Consider the following 25376-nt stretch of genomic DNA (forward strand, 5'->3'; position numbering starts at 1 on the left):
CTTCCCTTAAATCACCTGTGGTACCCTTTGTGGTAATTCTTGATTTCTCTCATTAATACATCATGTGTAGCCTTATGTCTTTGGTTTTTATGGTTAAGAACTTGTTGGCATGGGAAAGCTGTTGTGCAGTAATTGAGGCTGTAAATTAATGGGGCGCTGTCCCTTGTGTGCTATTTTGCCATACAATCTTTGAGAAGTCCTATCATAGTAAACCAATATATGAGAGGAACCTGATGCCTCCTGAAAGTGAGTGTGTGGTGTTACCATCCTGGTAACTTTGGGGATACTCAGAAGCAGATTGTCAGTGTTGAAAGGCAAGGAACCTACAGATGTGATGTGCCTTAAGTGGGTTTGCTTATCTACATTTTAAGGGAGGACGTCCTGTTTACTTTAAAGTGCTCTTCAATTCATGTGCCCCATTCATCACTAAGCAAGACTGAGCTCACAGCTGCACACATTCCTGTATTCTGCCATACAGCCTTATGCAGGGATCACAAAGGATAAAAGTAAAAGCTGAGACTCATTCCTCTTATGCATGTACATCTTCTCATCAATGCATCTAAGCTTCTCTTTTACCCAGTATTTGTGTGGTTACATTTAGCTAACCGCATATGTTTTAGTTCCTCCATTTTCTTAATGTATTTGAAATACATCGGCATGCCTCTAAGTATGGAATTGCCTTGAAACAGCTGTTCCAAGCCACTGAGGGGAGAATAGGCTTTTATAGGAGAAAACTGAATATATATTTATTTGAATATATAGCTGGGAATATCTATCTGATCTGGGCTGTCAATGTATAATACATGTTTCAAACTCTTCAGGTTCAATGACCTGTGCTTGCTTTTATAAAAGCTGGATTATAATTATTTCACTTCCTTAGTTATTCTTATGGCTCAAAAACTTAGTATTTTAACAGGCTAGGCTAAACTTGCAAGGTACAACAACTGCTTGTTATTTAAGATACTTTCAAGTTAGTGTCTTAACAGAATTGGGTAACTGGAGGGGGAAAGCGGAACATCTGCCCTAAACAGCAGTATATATCACTGCTTAAAACAAAAGTACAGTCCAGACATATGTACGGGAATATCTTTCCTGGCTATTTTTTGTCAGAAGTTATGTATCATGAAAGAGGCAGAAACACCTTAGAACTGAGAGAAGGGAGAAACAAAATGCCAAACAGAGTCTGAGCAAGCTTTTAAAACACCCCCCTCGGGAAAAGCTAGGGAAAAAAGCTTTTTTCGGGCAACCCACTGACAGGCGAAGGGTTTACAGATGCAAACAAAGGTGTTACTTCTTGTTTCACACCTGACTGCTCAAGGATACAGGCTTTTGTATGGTCTTTGTAGATAAACTGCAGCAGAATCACCTACATCACTGATTAATTCTCTGCTTCAAAACAGCCAGTACTGTCATGGGTTTTTGGTTAATTGGTGAGGTTAAAACAGTAGCATTACGTTACCACTTACCAGACACAGGAACAAATACTTAAATAATGCAAGTGATCTTAAACTCAGTTAAAAAAAAACAAATAACCTACAGCATTTTCTGGATCTGACCCTATAAACCCAGGCTAGCATTCTTTAATTTGAAAACACCTTTCCTGAAATAAATGGGAGCCCTTCTTGGGATCAAATAGCATATATTTTCTTAAGCTGATTCCTGATAATGATTTGAAGTGTAAGTTCTATTGATTACTCTGACAAATTTGCCTCAATTTTTTCATTTCTACTGCTTAACAAAAATATTTCTGGGAAAGTGACCATCCAGGCAATCCCCTAGATATAGATTTTAGTATGCGTGTCTATGATGTGATTGTAATGTAATTTAGTGTCAAGTGCTGAAAGTGAAGTTAAGAAATCTCATTCAGGAAAGGAGAAATAGAAAGTAAGGTGGAGTCTGTAGCCTGATGTGACACTGTTAGCACGTGCGCTGTGACAGATCATGTCCTTTGTATATGATAGGGAAGATGAGGCTCTGGCTGTCTCTAAACTTAAAAAAACGAAAACCAAACCAAAAAAAAAAAAACCACCCCACACCATTATTGATTGTAAAGTACTCAGTAGAGGAAACTCTTCACACATCAGCCAGAGCTTATACAAGTGGGATATCTAAGGGGCCACTTGGGGAGCAATCCTGACCCTTGCTTCAGTGCACCTCAGTCCTTGGATATTGCTTAGAAATATTTCTCTGTTTCAGTGCCAAGCAGGACAGTCTTTGTTTTAAACATCACTTTCACCAAACCTTCCTGATTTGTGCACTGGAAAAAGGCATTTGTTTACCTAAGCATCACCTTGGCTGTGAGCTAGCCAAGGGGCAGAGCTGCTTCTCAGCCTGCGTTTGGATCTGGGTACAACATGACAGGATCAGCTCAATGCTGCGCACTTGTGTCCAAGCTAAACAGGCGCTGTGCGTGCACGTAACTCCCGTGGATACTATACAGGAATGAACTGTCTGTGCTTCTGCATACTCTTAGCCATGTGAAGCTGTAAGGGGGGATTCACAAAGACTGCCTGATAATAATGGAGGCAATTATATATCGCAGGCTGAACTTCTCAGGGAATTTTGCCTCCTTGTTACATAGATGCTTCTGAAATTTTGTTGGTCTCTTAGCAGTGTTTTATTACTGCAAAGCCATGAATCATCCAGTGATTATAGAGTGTGGCAAGTCACAGCTGATGAGGAAGGAAGGTGGAATTAGAGTAAGCCTGTGTTCTGGACAAAGATCTCTTTATAGCACTGGAGAAGGTAGGTGAGATGGATGGTTTACTCCCTTTCAGGGGACTGTTCCATCTGCCCTCACAACCAAGTGGAGGCTTTATCTACACGTGCGTTTGCACACCCACTTGAACTTGAGCTCAGGCAGAATCTTATCTTGAGGAATTTACTGGGAGACCAAATAGGTTAGGCAATTCTACACAGAGAATTGACTAACAGACTTTAAATAATTCAGTTAAAGGTGGTAGTGACAATGTTTAACCTGTCCATGCTTGCATTTTCGTATTAGAATTACTTATAAAGAATATTTTTTCCCCATTTCTATAGAAGGAATATATTTTAAGTGCTCCATGTCTATCTTAAGTTTTTTGTCATGGCAGCTGCGCTGTTAGCAGGGTTACCTGTACACAGAAGGGATCGGTTTCACCTTCCAGCTTAACACAACTCAGCTTTCCTAAAGATTTCATGATTTCATCAACAGAGAATAAGACAACAATGTTTTAACAAGGTAATTCTATTTAAGACTCTCCTTTAGTAACAAATGTACAACGATGACTTTATTATCTCAAACTTATAGTACATCTAGGTGGACTGTGTGCTTCTGTCCTTGGGCTAGGTACTACGCCCCAGGCAAGGACCATGTGCCTTTCTAAATTTGCTAAGCATCTGATGTGATATTCACACTCTCTACACAATAACCCTTTGTTTGAAGGACCATTTGATTAAATTCCTTTCTTTTTTTTCCCCCATCAGTCTTCTCAGTGAAAAAATCTGTAACTCAATCAAGGCAGCTGAGATGATTCGTGAAGGAGTTCAGTCCTGTATTTCTGCTATTAATATCCAGGTTGCTTAATCTTTGTAAGAGGCAAGATTCAACTGTCAAGTAGATTTGGCTTTGTTATCTGGTCATATATATTTCTAATTGTAAGTAAATTGATTATAAACCAACTGATACTATTATACACTGAAGAAATATTATTTCTTAGCAAATATTTCTTACCTACACAGCATCAATAGAAAAAGGGCTCTGAGACTGCAGCATTTAAGACTGCACATTGTCAGATGTGGTTTCAAAAGTTCTTGTAGCTCCTAAAAAAAAAAGTGCAGAGGTAATGTTTTACAACACATTTGTATTTCAAATATAAAAATTTCACAAGGTATTCCACACTAAAGATATTGTATCTTGAAGAGCTGCTGCTATAAATGTATTAGTAAATATCTACAACAATAAAAAACCCTCAAAACTTCAAAAAAGACACGGTATCAGCAATAATTTAATTTATCGATAGAAGTTCATTCCAGTATACTACAGCTCTTTAATTTTCGCATCTGTCCTTTAAATACTAGGAAAAGTAATTGTTTTGAAAAATAATGCAATCATGTGCAGGAGAATCACAAACACTGAGTTTTGTTTCTGCTATTCATGCTTGTAAATGAGTGCATCTCTGGCATATCTGTGCACTGCTCTGAATGGAAAATACATAACCCCATCTTAGAGCACAGAGCTGTTTAAGAGCAGCATCTCTGGTACACGGGTAGTAACAATACCTATGATACATATCTTTGGTAAGCTTTTTGTTAATGAGGAAAATTGAAATGATATGTTTCTACCTCTAGCTATTAAAAAAGACCCTTTGACTGTGTATAAATAATCATATATAATCATCCACATTCATCAAAATATTTGGCTGAGGCAAGATGTTTCCTTCTGAATGGGATTTCTTTGCTTTTGTCAGTATGATTCACATCCATAACGGTTATTTTAAGTAATCTGTCAGCTCTGTAATCAATCAATAGTTTAATGCAGTCAGGCAACAGATCTGAAATTCAGACTGTGCAAACTTTTGCTATATTTCATGAAAGCACTGCAAAGTTATTTGTAAGACTTGCTTCAAAACTTGAAAAAACCCCTACATGACAGGAACATTACCCACCCAGAATCTGCAAGACAACTATTAAATGTTAATAAATACAAATGAAGTATCTGTTGTAGGTTTTAGGAAGGGACAATCAAACAATACTATCTTCAATGTCCAGAATGAATTTTGCAGGAGTCTCTTGCACTTTAATTTCACAATAAATTACTAACAGTAAACAATTTGAAGCTTCACAGCTTGAAGCTTTGTTTCACCATCCTTTAGTGACCAACGCAAAACGCCAGCCAACTTTTTTATCCCAAAGTAATTTTTCTTTCTGTCTATAGTTCTAGTAAGAGCAACACTAGTGGTATTTACTTAAATTAATGCAGTGTGAATGGTATCTGACTTGTATGTAACAGTGGTGAAGTGACAAAATAAGTTGTTAATGTCTCCAACGAAAAATGAAAGCCATTTCAATGACTTTTTAAACAAGTAAAAATTCTCAGCATCTTGGATACTTTAAGCATACACCAGCCTGGTAAATATTAATGTCAAAATAAATCATACACTCCTACTGACTTCCACAGAAAATCATGCATGAGACATTAAGAGAGCCTGTAATAGGAAGATACAGCACAAATGAGCAGATGGTGTTGTCAGAACATTGCTCTCTAAATGCTGATTCTGTAACATTCCTGGTGCATATCGTGGGATCTCTTTTGCACATCTCATTTTGGGTTTGGACGGATACTTTCTACATTCGCTATCTTTATCTCACAGGAAAATATGCTAAAAATAAGTATTATCTTTCTGGTTTCCCAGAAAACCTCTTACTGACTTTATAAGTACTTCATAAAGCTTCTTTTATATTTAGCTTTTGAATTGCTACTATGAGCTCCTAATGTGTCTGAAGATCCTTTATAAACAGATTAAGGAAACCTATGGATATTGCTGTACTTGTTTGGTTTAGTTTTTACAGTACTGAAGATCAAAATGAACGGGTTGATTACTAATCTCTTTCTAAAGCAACTGGTTTACCTCCAGATCTTAACCAACATCCAATTTTGCAATGGATTAAATCTAGCAATTTAATGGAGCGATGGGGTGGAGAATTTAGTCTTCAACACATGAAAAGTCAAATCCATTCTATGGTATGTGGATTCATTTTGTATGCTTAGGAAGAGAGAGTATGGAAATAACAGGAAGGAGAGGGTCTCTTATTTCTGTCTAAGAAATACTAACCAAGAGATCTAATTGCCATGTCAACTGGCAGTCCATTGCTGCAAAGGGACACTGCATGCCGGCCAAGGAATGGAATTGGGTGGCTATTGAAGTCTTAAGCAGTTTCACAGATAATACTTAAGCTGGATACATAAATCACCTCTGCACATGCATACATGCTTGCATGGACACACATTTTCTCTGCTATCCTTTTTTTATGGGGCTTACTGAGCTGGATTGTTCCATTGAAAAGCCTGCCTCTTGGCATGTTTGCACATCTGGACCTTTCCTCTGTCATGAATTTCTTTATCAAATGCTATATGCTCACAGCAGGATTCCTTCCTGCATATGTAGACCTTATTAACTACTGGTATTTAAAACTAGTTCAGCAGGATCCATAATATTTTCCTCCTTCCCAGAGCCTAGAAAAATATACATAACCTGTTCTCTGCATGGAATATCGAGCCATTTGGTTTTACCAGACAGACTACATGCTGATTATTGTGCATATATTGACACATCTTCATGTTCTAAACACACCATTAAGTAATTGAGGCGAAGGTAACAAATATCTGCCCCAGTTTCCCATATGATGAGACAACACCACTTTCTACTTTGAATCAGATTAGATTAGGACTGTAAAATAGTATCTAATGTTTTGGCATTTCTCCTGGGAATTCAGTATTTATTATCTTCAGCATGAGAGGAAAAGTGAATTATGCAAGTCTCACAAACCTCTGAGACTGAAATGGGATGAGGCAGACAGCTGGCAGAGGTAGTAGCAGTATCTTAAAATTTCACTGGAAGTGAATTTTGTGTGAATGAATCAAAAGATGAAATGCCTGTTATTCACAAGTGGATGCACGGAAAAGATGAAAAATTATTAGATAAAGACACTTTGTCATATGGTAGTGGCCATATGCCTGAATTCCCACAGCTGCTGTTGCAGGCATCTAAAACTACATGTAGAATTATCTTAAAACAAAAAGTCAGTAGTGGTTTTATAGATAGTATAAGCTGAATTAGCATTGCAGTTGCATTTGACTTCTGAATCCAAACTGTTGAACGACAGCACCTTTAAGTGCTTGACTGAAAAGCAGCTAGAAATTCAGGAGGGATTCAGCCAGAGTGCCAAAGAAGTATAACCATCTCCCCTGCTCTGCACTGTCCTACTTGCATTGTCCACTACAACTGCAGCGTAGCCAATGAGTATATATATATATATATATAGTCTTGACTCCATCCTCTGGTTGTTAGATCAATATGAACCAATTGGAGGGACAGTGATGGAAAGCTGAAAATACTACAGACTCAGTGGGAGAAAGGGAGTGGATATATGGAAGGCAGTCACAAAGTAAGATTCAGAAGTGGAGGGGCAGAGAGATAAAAAGGAAAAACCCTTACAGGATATGGTCCCAGAATGCCACTGCCACTTCCAGATTCTTTATTCATTCTTCACTCCTGCCCTTGCTTTTAGCAAATTGGCACCTGACACTATATTGCCATCTTCATTGGCTTCTCCAGTTCTTCTGGGCAGTCTTTCTTACTCTTCTTATTTCCAAGTTGCATAGGAAATAATTTTTTAATCTCCCTTCAGCTGTGCACAAGCAACAAGTGAAAATAAAGGGACAGTGAGTAATTTTTGCTCATCACTCAGAAAAGCCAACTGCACACAACTGATTGACAGTCACTGACAGGTAGCATTTTGTGGAATAAAGTGACATGCTATCTGTCTTTCTATTAATCTGGATGCCTGTCTATAATAGCCCCAGTTTTATGATACTTTTTAAGTCTTCCTAAAATACATAGATCATGAAAGAGAAGAAAATGCAAAATTTTCACACATTAAGATTATTTTTCATGTTAAGATCAATTAATACTACAGAGAGCATGGCTTGAGTGAAAAGTGGCAAGAGATTTTTTTTATGGGGCAGATTAGAAAGAAGGAATAAAACCCAGCAGCAGCAAAACTCTGGGTCTAACTGGGGAACTGACTGATGAAAGTGGACCAATGCATGTGTCTGCATCCTATTATAAGGGGCACCCTCTTATTTGGCTCTTGGCGTACCAGCTAGCTTGTTTCTAAACCATAGGCACATCTGATCTTGCCTAGCACGGACATAAACCATGCAAAGTCTCCTTGGGCAAGTCAGCAAAGTTAGATTTACTTGGTCCACGGAAAGTAGCTGTCTTGTCATGTTTTCTTTGCAGTGACAGGCAGTACAAGGGCCATCTGTGGTGACAGTGCTATGTTAGCAATTAGATGGATGTTAAGTTTCTACTGTTGACGTATCCAGCAATAGTTCAAAGTGAAATACTGGATTCCAGTTATGCTCTGATGTTCTGATCAATGCAGTTGTCACATGTGCCAGGTAATACAAATAAGAGCTGAAAATGTCACTTTCTCGCTGAAACACTCAGGAAGTTGTTCCAAGCTGTACAACATCTTAAGTTTTGTACTCTGAGATGTTTTTGTCAAAGGTACTGTTGATACTGTTCAACAGCAGAAGGTCGTATGGTTAAAATAAGTGGAATGGATTCAAGATTCATCAGAAATGAAAATTTGCTTCTCTGGTGTAGCAAAATGAGCTGCAAGTGAAACTTCACAATTAAACATTGCTTATAAATAAAGGGCTTTGTATGAGAGTCTTTAAAATGATCCTGAATAAATCTGTATGACAAACAGGTTCATTTATTTAAAAAAAAAAAAATTAAATTAGCATGGCAAGATTTCAGACTATCAGCAACAACTCAGTGATATATTTCAATATCCCAAATAATATACAAGTTAACATGTAAAATCACTGTCCTCAAAATATACCGGAAGGTCATAAGCTAGGTCAAAGAAATCCATTGTTGCAGCCATTTTAAATTTTTTTAGTATCAGTACTTCTAACCACAAAAGGAGCAAGGACTAGCAGCATGCTGCTAATACTTACAGTATTAAGAATATGAATACTGTCTAATTGTTAGACACTTGCTGTTCTAGATTGAGGTCAGTATTTCTCACCAAGTTCTCTGCATTATCAATTTCATAAACATCAAAGCCTTAAAGTAACTTACATAACCTATAATAGGATTATTTTATATGTTTATCTGTTGTCGGTTTCACTCCGTGCATTTTAAATAGTTTAGTATGTATCTTGGGTTGGCTGGGAAATAATTAACTGGCAGAGATGTTGTTAATGTTATGCAGTTTCCCTGGAAAATGAATTTCAGATTTATAACTGGGTGTTTAGGATGGCAATACAATTCTAGGAGTTACCTTCATGGAACAAGTATAGGATGTCCTACTTCCAACCAGCGTAACACTGAACTGAAAGATTTCAACAATGTATAGAATTTGATGTAGTAATAAACATTCACAGAATAGGTTTTAATAAATGAATGCGTTCATGTGACTGCTTAAATATAGCACTCATTACAAGCTCTGCTCATATCTATTGAAAAATCTATAGAAAGTGTGCCACGCAGGCTGTCTTCTAGTAAAAAAGGCAATGGATTAAATAACTTATCTCCACCTTGGTCCTAAACACGCTTTTAGATAGCTGACACTCAAAAGTCCAGCAGATCAGTGACGTTTGAGCCATGGTTGACGATTACTGCTATTTGTAATTATTCAAAATAATCAGAAGTTTGTGGGGTTGTTAATGGCTGTCTATATGTGTATATAGACTTTTTTACTTAAATTTTTTGCTCTATACATCCCAGTTCTGCTATCTGTGCAGCTGGACCTCTACATACATCTGCAAGTGTTGATGTTTTAAGGTGTATGTCAACACTGCAAGGCCCTCCCACACCCAATCCCACAGACAGTCAGGGACCACCTTCTGCCACACAAGTCTGTTTGACAGTCACAAGTCACAGCCCACCCGTGTGGCTACACCGGAGCAGCAAAGCGCAGAGAGGTGCTCAGTTTTCATGCGGTTTGAAGGATGAATGTGTTTGAGTCAAGTCAAAGAGGCAGGCAACCTTCAGAGGCTGCAAATGATGAATGAAACCTCAAAAGCACCTTAACAAAGGTTTTGACTTTGCAGAAAGGTGCAAACAGCTTTCACATGGCTGGGCGGCCACTTTCACACTGGTGGCTTGGGTGGTCTCCCATCTCCCAGCTGAGACCTGACAGCTGCTTGGGTGAGCACTTTAGGTCACCAAATTTCTGAAGGGCACCCACAAGTGGGGGTTGAAAGCAGATACAGTGCTCCTGCAGCATTGATACCATACTTCACTAGTCACACAGACCAGGCTAACTTGTTTCTATAGCCCATAGCAAAATGGAGCCACAGTTTTGTTTGGGCACTATCACAATAGATATGATTAATATAAATAGTTGAAAATCCAGAAAGTTGGACAGAATATGCTGGTTCGGATTAAGAAAGTAAGAACTTGATTGAAAAAGACAAGTGAAATCATGTCTTTCTGATGCCAGCTTAAATTATTGTTCCTTACGAAAGTTAACAGAGCTAGAATCTTCTAGTTTTAACCTGGAGGACAGTCTCTTCACATAGATCCTGATGTCCGTGAGCTTTGCTCAAGCATTGTCATTTTGTAGAAACTATCCAGGACCCAACAAATCTGCCTGCGGCTTCCCTCCATGCAGCCTCTGGCATGGGAGTGTGAGGGACATCTCGCTACACATCACTGAACACATGTTCGAGACTGCGAGGCAAAATAATAGCCCTGTGGTAGCAGATTAGGCTTAATCATATCTATCTTCTCTCCTCGTAGAATATTTTGCAATGTGCCCCTGAGATTTATGACAAAGAATCAGCCCCTTGGTTTGCAATTAATTTTGTTTGCAATTGCAAAGGCTTGTTGTTTGGGGGGGGGAAAGGGGAAAAAGGGAGGGAATATACCCCAGTGATGCCTTGTTTTCCATGCAAATTACGAATTTGAACCATAGAGTTTACCTGTTTTGACTGTTCTTATGCACGCCTGTAAGCCTCCGGAGAAAGTATTATTTTTCTTGGGACTCTTAGTCACCAAACAACTACTTGTCAGTTTGAGTCCGAGGTCTGTAATTCCTCGCTGAATTAGTAAGTGTCCCGTAACCAGGAGATTTACGAACTAATTTTGAGCAGTGTAACAAGATGAAAGACTAGGAAGGAGAAAATCAGTTTGCAAAGCAGTTTAGGTTTTTTACAATCTAGGAAGCTTTTGCATTTGAAAAGAACTGGCACAAATTAATGTAATTAAAATTACTCGGTAGAAATGCATATATTAGGAAATGATAATCACAGGAAGAAATGCTTTAAACTGTACAGCCACACAAAAATGTGAAGGTTCTCAAACTTCAGTGTCCTGGGCTCAGCTGCATACTTTTGTACCTGCCAAGGCTGAAGTCAGAGGAGTTATTCTGACTGAGATGTGGAACTGAGCTCAAAGTCAGCAGGAATTCAGTCTAAGAGGAAATCACAAGAGGGGCTTTGAAAGTATGTGGCATTTTACAATACATGTATTTCAGATTTTTGCCACTAATACAGATTTAACTAATCTTCCCAAGTGATAAGTGTGTGACTGTTTCAGGATCTTACTTTTCTTTTAAGTACATACTGCTTTCGGTTCTATGAGTCATTAGAATTACCTGGAGTTGTGTCATGATGAAGAGCAACCTTTAAGAACCCTGTTTATAAAGTTTGAATAGACATTGAAATTATGTATATAGGCATGTGATTTTTTTATAATTAGAAAAAAAGCCTGCTAGAGAAATAAAATGCTTTCATTTAATTTAAATATTCCCTTCCATCATGACTCAACGCCCAACAACAGGTTTAATCAACATGATCTATTTTCATTCAAATATTGTACACCTTTTTAAGTACTGGCACATTGTTTATCTATGTATTCATTTGAGGTGAGATGTGCAGATTTGATAGGGAGTTGGGGGGAAAAATGGAAGCTGGCTCTTAAATTATCTTTCTGGCAGAATTTTTTCTGTATGCCATTCACTGTTTTTAAAAACAAGTTTTTGCAGGCTTTTGGGAGGAAACTCACTTCTCGGATTTGACTTATTTCATTAATGGCAATTTGAGTTATTCTGTGATATTTTAATCCAGCAGAATGCATCTTAATAATACCTGACAGAGGAAAAACTAACTTTTTTTTAAAAACAATTGAGCAGAGGAGGAGGAATGACAAGGGAAGGCAAGAGTACCCCCAGGAAAGGAGCAGTGCTGGGGACAGGCTCCCGGCGGGGAGGGTGCCGCGTTCCCCGAGGGCCAACGCGCCTTACCTGCAGCCGGGGCCGTGGCCGCGGCCCCTCCACGGCGGAGGATGGAGCACGGCGGCCGCCTCCGTGCAGCCTCGCAGCCGGCCGAGGTCTGCGGGGACGCCGCGCCGCGGGTTCGAGCCCGCCCACGGCCGGGGGTGGGCGGCAGTGGGAGAAGGCCCCCCCGCTATTGCTTGCTTAAGCCCCCATAGGTACCTCTAAGCAGCATTGTCCTTTCCCTGCCACTCCTCCTTTGCTTACTCTCACTTACAGCCCTTTTCAGTTTCTAGTGTGTTTGGGGGAAACGATGCTGGAGAGAGAAGTGGTGCGGAATCCCTGCCAGGCAAAAATCAGTGGCAGCACTTCCCACCACTTCTTTTTGCTGTGCCTCTGTAACAGAGCTTGCATAAAACTTCCTGCTTATTGCCTTGTTTTCTTTCTGTCAGTTGTCACATCCCAGCTACCCTGGGTAGAAACATCCACCCATGTTCTCTATTCGATGTCGAAATGTTCTGGGCATCTTTACGTAACACCGTTCAAGCCTTTCTAGGAGTGACTGGAAGAAAAATGTTAGTTTTGCAGATGTTACTTTCCTGTCTGACCTTTCACTTCAGGAGCTGCCTGCAGCTTGCAGATAGATTAAAGTACCACTTTCTCTGGGGAAACACTATTCCACAACACAAGATGAAGGAAACCACTTAGGGAATGTGAGTCCCAACCCAGGCTGTGTTAGGGGAAGCAACTTCTGACAGAGTTTAAGATCTGCTGTCAGAAATTATTGCCTGTAGCTAGGATATGAAGAAAAGGTAAAAAAAAATCCTCCCTGACAAGGGTCACTTTCACCAGTACTAAAATATGGTATTCCTCGTCCAAGCTGTGGAGGAGGAGAAAGAAGATGATTTTAACAACTTCAGTTTCAACTGTTAGTGCTGCTTTTTGGGATGAAAGAGTTGACAACTGTTGAGGAAGCCAAAGGCTGAGAGGTTCCGACCCTGCATCTTCTAGCAGTAAGGACCCTCAGATTTTGCTGCCTAGCACATGCTAGTCTCAGTTCATGTCAGAAGTAAGCATGTGTTGTTTTCTTTTTCATAGAATGTTTCGGTTGGAAGGGACCTTTAAAGGTCATCTAGTCCAACTTCCCTACAATGACCAGGGACAGCTTCAACTAGATCAGGTCATTCAGAGCCCCATCCAACCTGATCTTGAATGTTTCCAGGGATGGGGCATCTACCACCTCTCTGGGCAACTTGTTCCAGTGTTTCACCACCCTCATTGTAAAAAATTTCTTCCTTATAACTAGTCTGAATCTACCCTCTTTTACCATTACCCCTTGTCCTTTTTCTGAACTTTATCGTTAAATTAGTTACTGACATGTTGTTATAAGAAGCTATTTTGACACCACGTGCCTGCTGTGACTGCACTGGAAGCTCCCCCAAGCTGCAGATCATGGGAAGGTCTAGGGCCCAAAATAGGAGAGGAAAACCATATCTCTCTGACAAAAAATGGAGCACGTTTCCCTTCTGTTGTGTGCCTTTCTGCTACTGTTATTGCCTAAAGCTCTTATCTGTTACTGCATCTGTGGGCAGGAGAAATCAGAGAAATGTAAAATCCCATATTCCCTGCAAATGCTGAATGTTGATCCAATTATAAGTCAAGAATACGTGCTGAGTGTGCCTGCTCTGGGGTACTTCCCTCCCATATCTCGTTTGAACAGTCTGTGTAACGTGCATAGTGTTTATCTTTCATTCATCAGTCAAGCAGAAACAAGCTTGAAACCCAGTGGAAAAAAAATCCCTAGTTGTTTCTATTGCAGAACAGCTGCAAGTGGGAGAATGAGCAAGTTTTGTCTTATGTGGCATTTCATAGCATTAGAACTGAGAAAACAGCTTTAAAGACAATTCTTCTACCAGCCAGCATAGAAACAATGTTGATGTTTATTTATTATTCCCAATAGCAGTCCAACCACAGATTATATCTAATGGACAGCATCAGAAATCCTTAAATTTCTAGGGATCTCTTTCTATCTACTTCTTAAAACCTATTTCAGGTTCCCACTAATTGCAAGTCATAATTTAAATAGAATGAAAATATTCTTTCTGAAAACTTAGAGCATCAATGTGCTGTTGCCTGTTTCAGTTCACAGTGCTCAAATGGAGAACTCTGAAAAATAATATCTTAAGAAAGTGGGAATTCAGCACCTGTCTGAATTTCAAGGCTTTAAGACAGTTGAGATGCATTTGAAAATCTTGGGCCGTGCACACCCTTCTCTCCCTACAAGAGCCCTGAGCAGTGGCAGTCACTGGGACTCCAGATCACCTGAAACAGCACCTGGGTCATGGGCAGTGTCTGTTGGAGACAAGCAAGTAAATGACAGTGCTAAAAATTAATTACCATAGCCTGAAATATTAAGGCTGCCAGTAAAACCTGTTAACATAAACCTAAAGCTTATGCTGGTTTCTTATTCTAAAGCTTATACTGGTCCTTCAGAGTGCCTACGGTTCTCATTTTATTTATTTTCTGCTGGGGCTATTGCACCCTCAGTAAGGGCTGTCGTAGTTTATCAGCAACTCGCTAATGTGAGCCTGTGCCCGTGCACAGAAGCAGACCTGTCCCGCCGAGAGCCAGCTCCTGCCAAGCCCTTGTCCCCTTTGCACACCCTGCAGCAGCGGGACCTCTGAGGCACCGAACCTGCCCGTGAGCTAGTCCCAGAGGGGGACGGCTCAATTATTAACCCAAAGCTTCAGTCTTTGAATAGAGCCTTTCATCGACTGGGAAAATCAGCTGACTCCATCCTCGGGCTGGTGGAGAGAAATGAAATCGTTTCAGAGAACGACTTGCAGAAAAGGCTCCTTGAACACAAAAAATCTGGATGCCCGCGGTAAGAAATCATTTAACTCCTCTGAGCATTTAGCCCTCTGCATCTGTATTGGAGCCCATGTTGGGTAAGTTGTAGTAGATTTTCCTCACAATTTGTAACCTCAGAGGGCTGTTGTAACATCCACAGCGCTGATTAAACAGCGCTGTAATCTGTAATGACTTTCAATAGCTGTAACGCCAAGAATAATAGAAAACATAGTGAACTTCTAGTACGCCTGGGATTCCTGGAGATATGTTAAATTCTTATCAGCAGGCTGGCTGTGAGATTTTAGGTGCTTGAACTGCTTGCCCAATAACACATAACCCTTGTAAATAAGCCAATATTATCATTTAAGTATCATATTAATACATAAAATACTTAGTGCTGCGATGTATGATAAACCAAAATGTCCCCAATTTTTAATTTCCTTACATTAACATTTAATGGGCATTATTTTAGACATGTTAATGCAAATGTACATGCTTGGAATACTGACCAAACAAGTTCTGAATAAATGCAGTATTGAGTGAGGACCTGAAAATAATACAATTTTGTACCTAAGCTAAACACAAAGCAAAAAGTGAGGAAATACCCACTAATCTATAGATTTGATTTAAATCTTTCAATTTTAATGAGGTAGCAGGTAATACCAATGTTGAGGATTTTCGAAATCTGCGAACTGGAGAATATTTATTTGAAATTACTATGAACAATTCTATTTCATTATACAGTGTTCCAGTGAATGTAATGGAAAGGATGAAAATAACACCATAAAACGTGCTCCATCTTTAGAATTCGTTAGGGGAGGAAAGTTTTCTGATTACCATAAATTGTGGGAAATAGAGGATGAGTCAATTAGTGTTCTAATACCTGGTAAGGTCTACTCTCAAATAGGAATGCTTGTCCACAAAAGTCTACATTCTTATACCTACTACAGACTGCATGAATAGTTGTATTTTAAATTATTATAATGATACTTAGTGACCTGAGGGCCACATACTCTGCAACTATTCCAGATCATCTGAGCGGAAAATAATGAAAATATAAAATGGCTCAAATTTAAGAGTTCATACCTTCCCTTTGTGTGTCTTGTTGCACAGTCACACAATGAATTCTTTGAACATTACCTGTAGCAAGAGTCACACTTAAAACACAACCATTTTTTATTAAATACTGGATGCCTTCATTTTGTTTTAGACCCATCTTGGTTGAAATTTTTCTCCTCTTGATAAGCCTTTACTTGTCAAGTGAACTTCTTATTTCACTGCTCACTGCTTTTTTCACTGAAGTCACTGAGGCTTAATGGCTTATTTTAATGTTCATCTGACCTCTTGTAGGATTACTCATACGCTGAAATCAAAGCATGTTCTTACTGAAATTGGGATCTCCCACCCCACCTCTCAGTCTGGAGCACTATAGCTCTGTTACTTTGAGAGATGCTGTCATAGGCAGCCAGGATGCATCTTGCACCTGAACATCTTCAGCTCAGATCATGGCTTTCGGGCACTATGCTACCCTTTACTCTTCCCATGTAGTGACAAAGCACACCAGGGTGAAACCTCCCCAGGAGCAAGGCACCTTCATCTGAAACCACTGTTTCTTTAAAGGTTGTTTTGAGAAGCACATATTTCTGGCTGTATTGCTTGTCAGTTGATTCACAACAGCAAGGCTGCATTTCTTATAGCTCTGTTAGCTCTTGCTACACTATTGAATGTGTCCAGGTGCTGGCTTTAATGAAGTACTTATGTTTCCATTATGCCTGGAATAATGTCAATACTCAAGAATTAGATTAAATGAATGAGAAAGCTGAGATGAAGACAGTGGATTTGATTATCTCTGGTAAATGATTTTCATTGTATGATGCTGTCAATGCCTGAAAGGCCAGGTGGATTAACTGATTCTGTCAAGAACAGGCAGGCTTGTGCTAGTCTTGCATCATATACAGTTTTCCCGTTTATTATCAGTAGGACAGTAGAAATGTGTAAGCCTATGGCTGGGATGTCTCCTGCTGTTTTGAAAGACTTAGTTTCATAGGATTTTTTTACTGGCCTGAAAAGCTTGCTTTTCACCATGAGCAGAATGTACCTGTTCAGCTATCATTAACAAAAAGCCTCCAAGTGTGCTGCTGAGACATCAAGAAGCAGTTTTCACAGTCCCCATTACCCCTTGGAGCTGTACAGACATTAACGACATGAGCTCTCTGGCCTGGCTATTACATGGGGTAAGATAAATACACGAGAGTATAGTTAGCAAGCCCCAATTGTAAGCAGGACCAGGAAAAGCTGTGAGGCACCAGGCTCCCTCTAACTGTCCAGCCAGACAAATGTGCTGAGTTGCTGTTGTGTAGTCCTAGTGGTAAAGCCGAATTGCTGGCAGAAGGTTGACTTGTCGTCCCCAAAGAGAAGCTGGAGTGCTTACTGGACCTTTCCTATGCTTTCTCATGAAAGAAGCGGTGGTTCTTAAGAAAGTATCACTTTCTTATGTCCATGCTCAGTCTACCTAAAGATGCCACCAATGTCCGTGAATGTAATGATCATCTTTTCATCATCAACTCTGCATGAGATATACTAAAAACAGTAGGAAATAATATATCAAAGTTTCGTTTCTTAAGTCTTACCTGCTGTGTGATCTGAGCAAGACTAAAAGAATTGATGGCATAACACTGAAACTCTACGTTGACAGAAAAGATTTTTTCCAGCCCAAATGGGATTGCACTGTGCTGTGAACATGTACCACAGGGCTGCATCTGTTTGTGGTTTAGTTTATTCCACTATACTGTGTATCAATACATTACATGACATTAGAGAGCCAAAGCTTAGGGAGACACTTAAAAAAAAATATATAAAAATAATTAAAAATTTCTTTTGTTTGTAAAAGGAAATAACTTATTTTCCTTCTTCCTTTATTTTCAGCACTGTGTATTTCACACAAGTTCCTACTATTAATGTACTCTTAACAGCTTTAAAAGCATACTGAGGAAACTAAGACAAATTTTGTTTCTATAGTTGGCTGTGCACTACCCCATAATCTAACTCCTACTTGTATTAAATGTAGACTTCACTGTGCTATTTATTAAGGCCTCATAGCTATGTATAAACACAAAAAGCATTCAGCAATATTTCTTTTAAAAACTAGTTATGAATATTGAGAAAGTGTTTCTTACAGGCACTTGTCAGGATTTCACTTACTGTAAAATTATGAAAAGAGAATAATAGCAAGGCATAATAGCCTCTTAAATTATGATTTCTTAAATTTATCAAATTAAAATGTAATGTTCACTTAAGTCTGTCTTATGAATATATGGTGTATAAACCCTCATTATATAGAAATACAAACCCATAAGGAGTATTCTGGCTGATAGCCGGTGAAGTTAAACTTTCCACAAGCTCATTTTAAGTAGGTGATCGCAACACTATTTTTTGGTTGGGAATATCTCTTTATAAGGCTGTCAGATTTAGAGTAAAATTTCCAGGAAAAAAAAACTTTGAGTAACTACGCACTCAAAATAAACTATCTGGCTTTTTCTAGGAGAAAACTGGAAGTGTCCAGGCAAAGGCGATGACGAGCATTTTTCACCAGCTGCCTCAGTAGTCCTTTGGAGGACACAAGCAATCCATTCAGCATTAAACGGCTGCTATAGTTTGCAGTAAGCAGAGCGATATAGTCCAGGCAGAGCTAGAGGAACACAATAGTGGAAAAATCTCAGATGAGACCTGTCTTCACAAGACAAAACATCAAAAGACTTTTTTCATGTTTACCACTGGTACCCATTTAAATCCCTGCATTCCTGGAGGTATTTAGATTGATGGTTTCAGATCCCTGTGAAGAAATGGGTGTCCTGATGTTCTGGCCTTCCTCAGGCTGACTCACTTGTGTAATGGGTGGAGGTCATGTGCCTCAATGCCTGTGACTTTGAAATTGCAGATTATAGAGCTAGTTGGCAAGAGAATGGAATGAATACAGAATAACGGACTAGGTTTCCAGTCCTAAGCCTAAATATCCATGTTCTAAAAACTTCACAAGAGGCTGACAGATTGCTATTGTAGCTTAACGCATCTGAACTTTGGGACATGAAAGAGGATTTCCTCATGTCTTTAATCTGGGTAACAATGGACCTTATTTTCACAGAAAAACTATTATCTACATTATTCTCGGGGCTAAAGAGTTTTAAATTGCAAAAAGACCATGTGAGAAGTGTGCAATTATGCTCAAATCATTTTTCATTTTCATCAGGAGCGCATGGGGAGTTGTTTTAATTCAAAAGATATAATATCTGTCTGATCTATTAAACTAGAAGAAAAAATAATTCCGAGAACAGAAAATGCCAAAGGCAGTTTAAAGAGTTATGGATATACATGACATACAAAAATCTCCTAGTTAAAGTTAATGCAAGTCAACATCTACAGTGGTCTTAAATGCCACATTGATTCAAAATCACACAGTAATTGATGAAATGGGAATGAATTATTGTCAATGCCTCTCTTAATGAACTCGGCAAAGAATTTGGTTCAAGCCTCCTAAATGAACAGTCCTTGGGATGTGAAGTGCTGAGGCTCAGAGCCTCAAAATAACACCGTTTTTTAAAAGTCTGTGTTTCTAGGGTATTCCAAATGCTAAGCTTTTTTTAGCTTGGTTTCTATTATTTTGATTTTTGTTGTTTTATAGCACTGCTTCTGCCCTGCATTCTTCTTTTCTGCTCTTTAAGTGTGTTATACTGAAGGCTTGGAATTTAGATTAGAAATCATCCTTTAATACTTCAAGTTATGCAATTATTATTAATCTCCTGGTCTGATTTACATTACTCCATGATAAAGCAGAGTCATAAAGTTGTATACAGTCAATTTTACAATCTAATTCCCAGGCCATAGGAATACTATGGCTCTGCATTGAAGGAGGAACCTGGAAAATGAACGTAGTTGGGCAAAATGTTCTACCCTTGGGTCTGGGCTGACAGTAAACAGTTGGAAAATAGGAATTGTCTGTAATATTTAACTTATGAGGAGCAAGATTATGAAAACACAGTTCCTGTATTTGGTCCATGGCTGCAATCTCTGGTGTCTAAAAAGATGTCTGTGCTGATGCTCTTTCCTGTGACTGGGGTATCATCAACTCTCCCCTGGAGCTTGGGCTCTTTAAGGGCCGGACAAGGTTAAGTTCAGGATTCTGCCTTTCTTCTGGGGAGGAGGTAGATGATTGGATCTACACGAAGAGATATGAGCTTCTTTCCATGTTTATTTGCATGAAACTTTAGACAATTCAATATATTTGAGACTAATTGTCTGTCAAACCTAAAAAATGCATTCAAAAGTAATTAGTTGGGAACTTACAGGCTAATATATCAGCATATATGTGTATACATACCATACACTTTATTTCCCTAAGCAACGAGATTGAAAAAGAACTTGAAGCTGCAGCATTACTGATTTTGAACAGTGGAATACAACAGTTAAGGTTTTGTCAGTTCTATAATGACAGTATGATTACACAATGTCTAGTCTCTTGACAAGGCAGAATTAAGTGTGATAACTCTAGTAGCTAATGTGCTGACAGTTTTGAAGAAGCATCAGGTTTATTGCTGAAGTAAAAGAAAACTTTTCAGGAATTTTATTAAAAATGAAAACAAAGTAAAGTAGTTATTACACTTTGTACAGCTAAAATTTAAAAGGAGGGTAACAGTTTTAGTCAATCAGTTCTGCAACAGATGTTCTTCTGTAGTTTAGTTACTGAAATATATATCAACTAAAAATATTTTGGGTAGCTGTGAACCTAGAAATTTGAAGTTTTGCCTCCTGGAGGTGAAACAGAATATGGAATACTGTCTGCTTTCTGTGAATAAAAATTACTTAAATGAGTTCAGCTACTGCCATTTACTCATGTAAAATAGCAAATTTTAAGGAAAACATCATTTACAGTATATTAATATGTTTTGGGTTTACAGTATAATACAAACATGAAATTGGAGGGGTTTGGCCCAAGCTGCAATTCTAGTTTATTCTGTTCTGCCCATTTTTTTATGGGCTATTATTTTTCTGATCAATTTGTAAGTCAGAAATATGAAAAGAAAATGAAAATGTGAGTTTACACAAAAAAGTTGTAATATTGCACTCATTCATAGATTACACCTTTTTGACACTGCTACATATCTGCCTGTGTCTTACTGAAGAGTCTCTAATGTTCATTACAGAGCAAAGCAGACATAAGCGCAGACAGGAAATCAAGTCTGTACAGGCACTATTTAGTGCCCTGAAATTTAATAATTGATTAAAGAAATATACAGAGTGCAGGGAGGAAAAAGCTATTACTTAACGTTTCTGAAATTGCAGATTTTGTACTTCTTTACAGATGTTGGCACCTACTTAAGTGAATGGGAAATGACAGTTGATTCCAGGATGAATACTTTAACTAAAACATGTTCTGGTGCTCTGCTGAACTGATTCAAGAGTTACCTTAAAAGTAAGATTATATATAGTATTTAAAGCACAGAGGATAATGACTTCTAAAGTGTACATTATGTCAGCAAAACATCTAGTGTAATATTTTAATATCAAATATATACTATACAATATTGGTTTTCCTGAATGTATGTGTTTCCACATGTTTATACAATGGAAAAAGAAGAATCAGTCAGTTCTGACTTATTTTAAATCACTGTGTATCTATGGAAAAGACGTATCAAAGCTGTTCGTTAGTAATTAAGTCAGACTACTTACCACTGTAGCTGCTCATCAGTTCATCAGTACCTGTTGTCTTCCCATATTCAAGAGGAGCCTGAGCAGAGCACAGCAAACTTTAGTGGTGCAGGTACTTCATCTTTTTATTTCCTAAAAGCGCAATGCTGCTTATGCTAGTGACACAAGTGGATGGGAGATGGGTTTATTACTCACTGAAAGCACATTCAAGATCATTTGATCCTTTCCCTTTTGAAAGGAGGAAAACGTTTGTGTTAATGGTGATTTGCTGTTCCTGCTGAGGGTGGCAGTGTGGTACCGTCCTCGAACCCAGGGAACCCTCTGCTGCTTCAGCAGCCTCTGATTTTGGAAGGCAAACGTGGGTTCATCCTGCAGCCTCCGAGCCTAGGATGTGGGCTCACGCCGATTACAGATCGATACGAGGCCTGATTCGGGTGAGGCGCATACAGCAGTATCTGTAAATAACAATTTAAAGAAGTTCTTCATGAGAAAGATTGGTCAAGGCAAGTTGTGCGGGGATTATCATTACCAGGGATGGTAATTCCAACTCCAGGAAAAGATCCATTGTTTTAGCTTTTAAGGAAAATGCCTTTCCTGAGGAGCTGGTGGATACAAGGGTTTTGCTGACTTGGTAGCCCTGAGGAGTCCAAGGTCAGCATGCTGGCACATGTAACCAGCTTGCGTAATGTATATGGTTTATATAAAACATTGCCACACCTTTGTTTAAAATGGTTGATATACCTGCAGGAGCAGGACAGATGATGAGCTACTGATGCGAAGTTGGTTAATAACTATGGACTGATGTTGAAAGTATGTGGAGTAATGTAAAATTTGAATCTTTCTCTACAGATTGACTGCTGATGGGTTCAGTTTACAGCCAATGTTACTTACAGGTGCAATGGCTTGTTTCAGTCAGGAGCTTTATATAAGTATTTCCTTGTAGCTGTGTTTACATGTCCCTTATCTAATCAGCTGTCTGTATTATGTGAATAATTCTGCTTGTTTGAATGTTGACGGGTGTTCAGGTAGTTCAGAGTGGGATTTCTGTCTTTGTAAATATGATAGGAAACTCTGGCTTAGTGATGCAGTACAAGCAGTTAACATGTTGTTAAAACTTTATTTAAATTAGAATGAAAACATTGAAATTAACCTTTCTGCCTGCATTAATGAAAAGACTGCCTAAGCTATGGGGAAAACTAATTCCATCATTTAGATTTTAGTGGATATCACTTGAAATGAAACTACTAATTACAGGAGCTCCACCACAAAACTCATTTTATTAGAGAGTAATTTTTTTTCCATGCTAGCATCAATATGATGCAATAAAATTGGGTTCTTTTCTAATATATTCTTGTGAGAGTTCCCATTGAATGAAATGGTGCATTTGCACTTGTTTATTTTGAAGGACTTGAGACAATGATTAGTATCAGGAATTGGGAAATCAGTGTGATAAACTTGAGTAGGCAAAATACAACACACTCAGTATTCAGGGCCTTGATAGGCCATTTCTTCAGTGATTTAATATAAGTGAAAATTCAAAGTAACAGAACTGCAGCCTGGAAATACACCAAGAAATTTAACGCCTGGAAGGAAACTTGCTAATGAAAGTCAGGGGAGCTATTTATTTGCTTAAATACTGTCAATTAAACATTAACTGAATTCTAAACAACTACTGTTAAACCTTAAATAGATATTTGCTTCAAGTTATATAGTTTGTTTTGGTTTTTTTAAAGACTTTTGTCAAATTGGTTTAGATTTGTTACTGTGATAAAGATTTTTCTAAATATGAATAGAATTCAAACCTCAAGCAGTATATTACTACTGTGTGTGAAGGTAAACACAGCATGCTGGCATAAAAAAAACCCTGGAAGTTATATAGTAAAAACGTTCACAGGCCGAAGGGACCAGACTAGGAATAATGTTAACATATAAAAAATACTTGCATGTAATTAATATTTGTTTATATTGTGAGCTTTAAACCAGGTCTTTAGCAATATTTGTACATTTGTGCACTACATAAGCAAAGTGTTGCAAATGCCAACGCTGTTTATGCTGGCGAAGTTGTGTTTAAGCAGGGGAATTATTAATATACCACATGCAGTTAAGAGACTGAAGATCTCAAAGCCTTCCGATTATGGTACTGGCAGAGTTGTGCCCAGTGTCACCATACTGGAAGAGCTCTCTACTGGAGCTTGGAGGGTTGCTAGCACTTCAGGAACAAGATTAAAATTACTTGCTGGAGCAAATGTTTTGATAAAACCTTACGTTATTTTAACTAACATACTGGTGAAACAATTTAATTTTTAAGCCAAAAAAAAATGGCTGAAAATTTAATTTATGTGGAGTAGTTGTGATGAAGTCAGTAGAACTGACATGCTCAATGTCACCATGGCACTCTAAATCAGTGCCTCAGTATTGACAGTCTTATATGAATATCTCTGGAGACTCTTACTTTAAGCGAGCTATGCTATTGTATTCAATCTGCAATATTCATATTCTAGTCTCTAGACTGAAAAAAAAAATTGAGAACTATGAACACTATGTTCCTGTTTCTGCAGCGTGATGTAAATGCACGTAGTTCCGTTTTACTACTTTTTTCGTGGAGAATTAGTATTTTAGCATAGTGCACATCAAAGAAGTTTTGAATACATGAGCTAAACAAATCTTGCAGCACACTTGAGTGGTAAGTTAGTATTCAACTACCAACATGTTTTTTAAATATCTCAAAATACTGGGTTTCACTCTACTTAGAAATGTTTTATTTGGAAATGTTTCTGCTAACCACCTCTCAAAGCCCTAAGTCACCCAGATATTTAAGTTTGGATAGGTCAGGAAGCAGTTTCACCTGCAACAGCTTTTTTGTTTACTTTTACCATCATCTCCTTAAAGAAAATAGGATCATATTTGCAGTAAAATTCTTTAAATATTTCTAATTTGTTTGCATCTGCAGCTATATCTTCTTTACTTTCCATTCATTTGCTGTGGGAAGAGGCGGGGGGAAGCGTCTACCACTTAGTTTCCTTTCAAATCAGACAGTGAGGCTTTTAGGCTTAAGAAGTAATTATACTTTTGAGGTACTTGAGGATAATACAGTAAATAAGTAATTCAGTGTGTGACATAAAAGCAATAAGCCTTTTAGGAACTATCAAACGCAGCTATCAAATGCAGCGCTGAAATGTGATGGTAAGAGTGGGAAATTCTATTGCAAATAAAAAGATTTTACAGGGTAAAGAAAATTTCATATAATCCATGCAGGTTGTTTTCCACAAGTAAATCAGAGAAGCTCAAGCAAGTTTGTATTTTGGTTGTCTTTTATTATACTGCTTGGTTCCCACATTCAGAAAACACCAAGCCCAATATCACCCCTCCAGCTGGCCGATTTTAACCTACATCTACTTTAAGCGATGAACTTCAGTGCAGGTTATTGGAGTGAACTAGACTGAAGCAGAGGCAGACCCAGAATGTTTCCATAGCTCCCACAGGGCCAAATCTAACTCAAAAAATGCATGTAAAGAGGCAAGAGTGTCATGTCATCCCTGGTACTGCTGTGCTGGTGCTTACTGTGGTGACCAGCATGGAGGAAACTCTTGCTGCTTTGCCGTGGGACTTACAGCAAGAGTACATCAGATAGTGTTTATACATCAAAACATGTAGAGAATACTTATACAGGACAGTTCCTTTGGAAGCATGCAATGGCACAAACTAAGACAGACAAAAAGTCTGGATAGATCTCTCCCATGCGTTTCTGACCATTTGCACTGCTCACTTGGCCAGCCGTTGGGCAGCCTGCAGGGCACCCCTCAACCTGGGAGGGTTCTGCAGCGTGG

The 25376-nt window shown here is 38.6% G+C and overlaps 1 protein-coding gene across 1 annotated transcript in view; it reads right to left on the reverse strand.

Moving 5' to 3' along the window:
- The window catches only part of LOC142084615 (gamma-aminobutyric acid receptor subunit pi-like), a 41058-nt gene extending 37287 nt beyond the window's left edge, over positions 1-3771 (reverse strand). Inside the window, exon 1 of the mRNA XM_075155460.1 lies at positions 3716-3771. Within this exon, the coding sequence (XP_075011561.1) occupies positions 3716-3771 (56 nt within the window). The remainder of the gene's footprint in view (positions 1-3715) is intronic.
- Positions 3772-25376: the final 21605 nt, after the last annotated feature.

The sequence above is a fragment of the Calonectris borealis genome, chromosome 7, assembly GCF_964195595.1.
Source record: "Calonectris borealis chromosome 7, bCalBor7.hap1.2, whole genome shotgun sequence".
Taxonomy (NCBI): domain Eukaryota; kingdom Metazoa; phylum Chordata; class Aves; order Procellariiformes; family Procellariidae; genus Calonectris; species Calonectris borealis.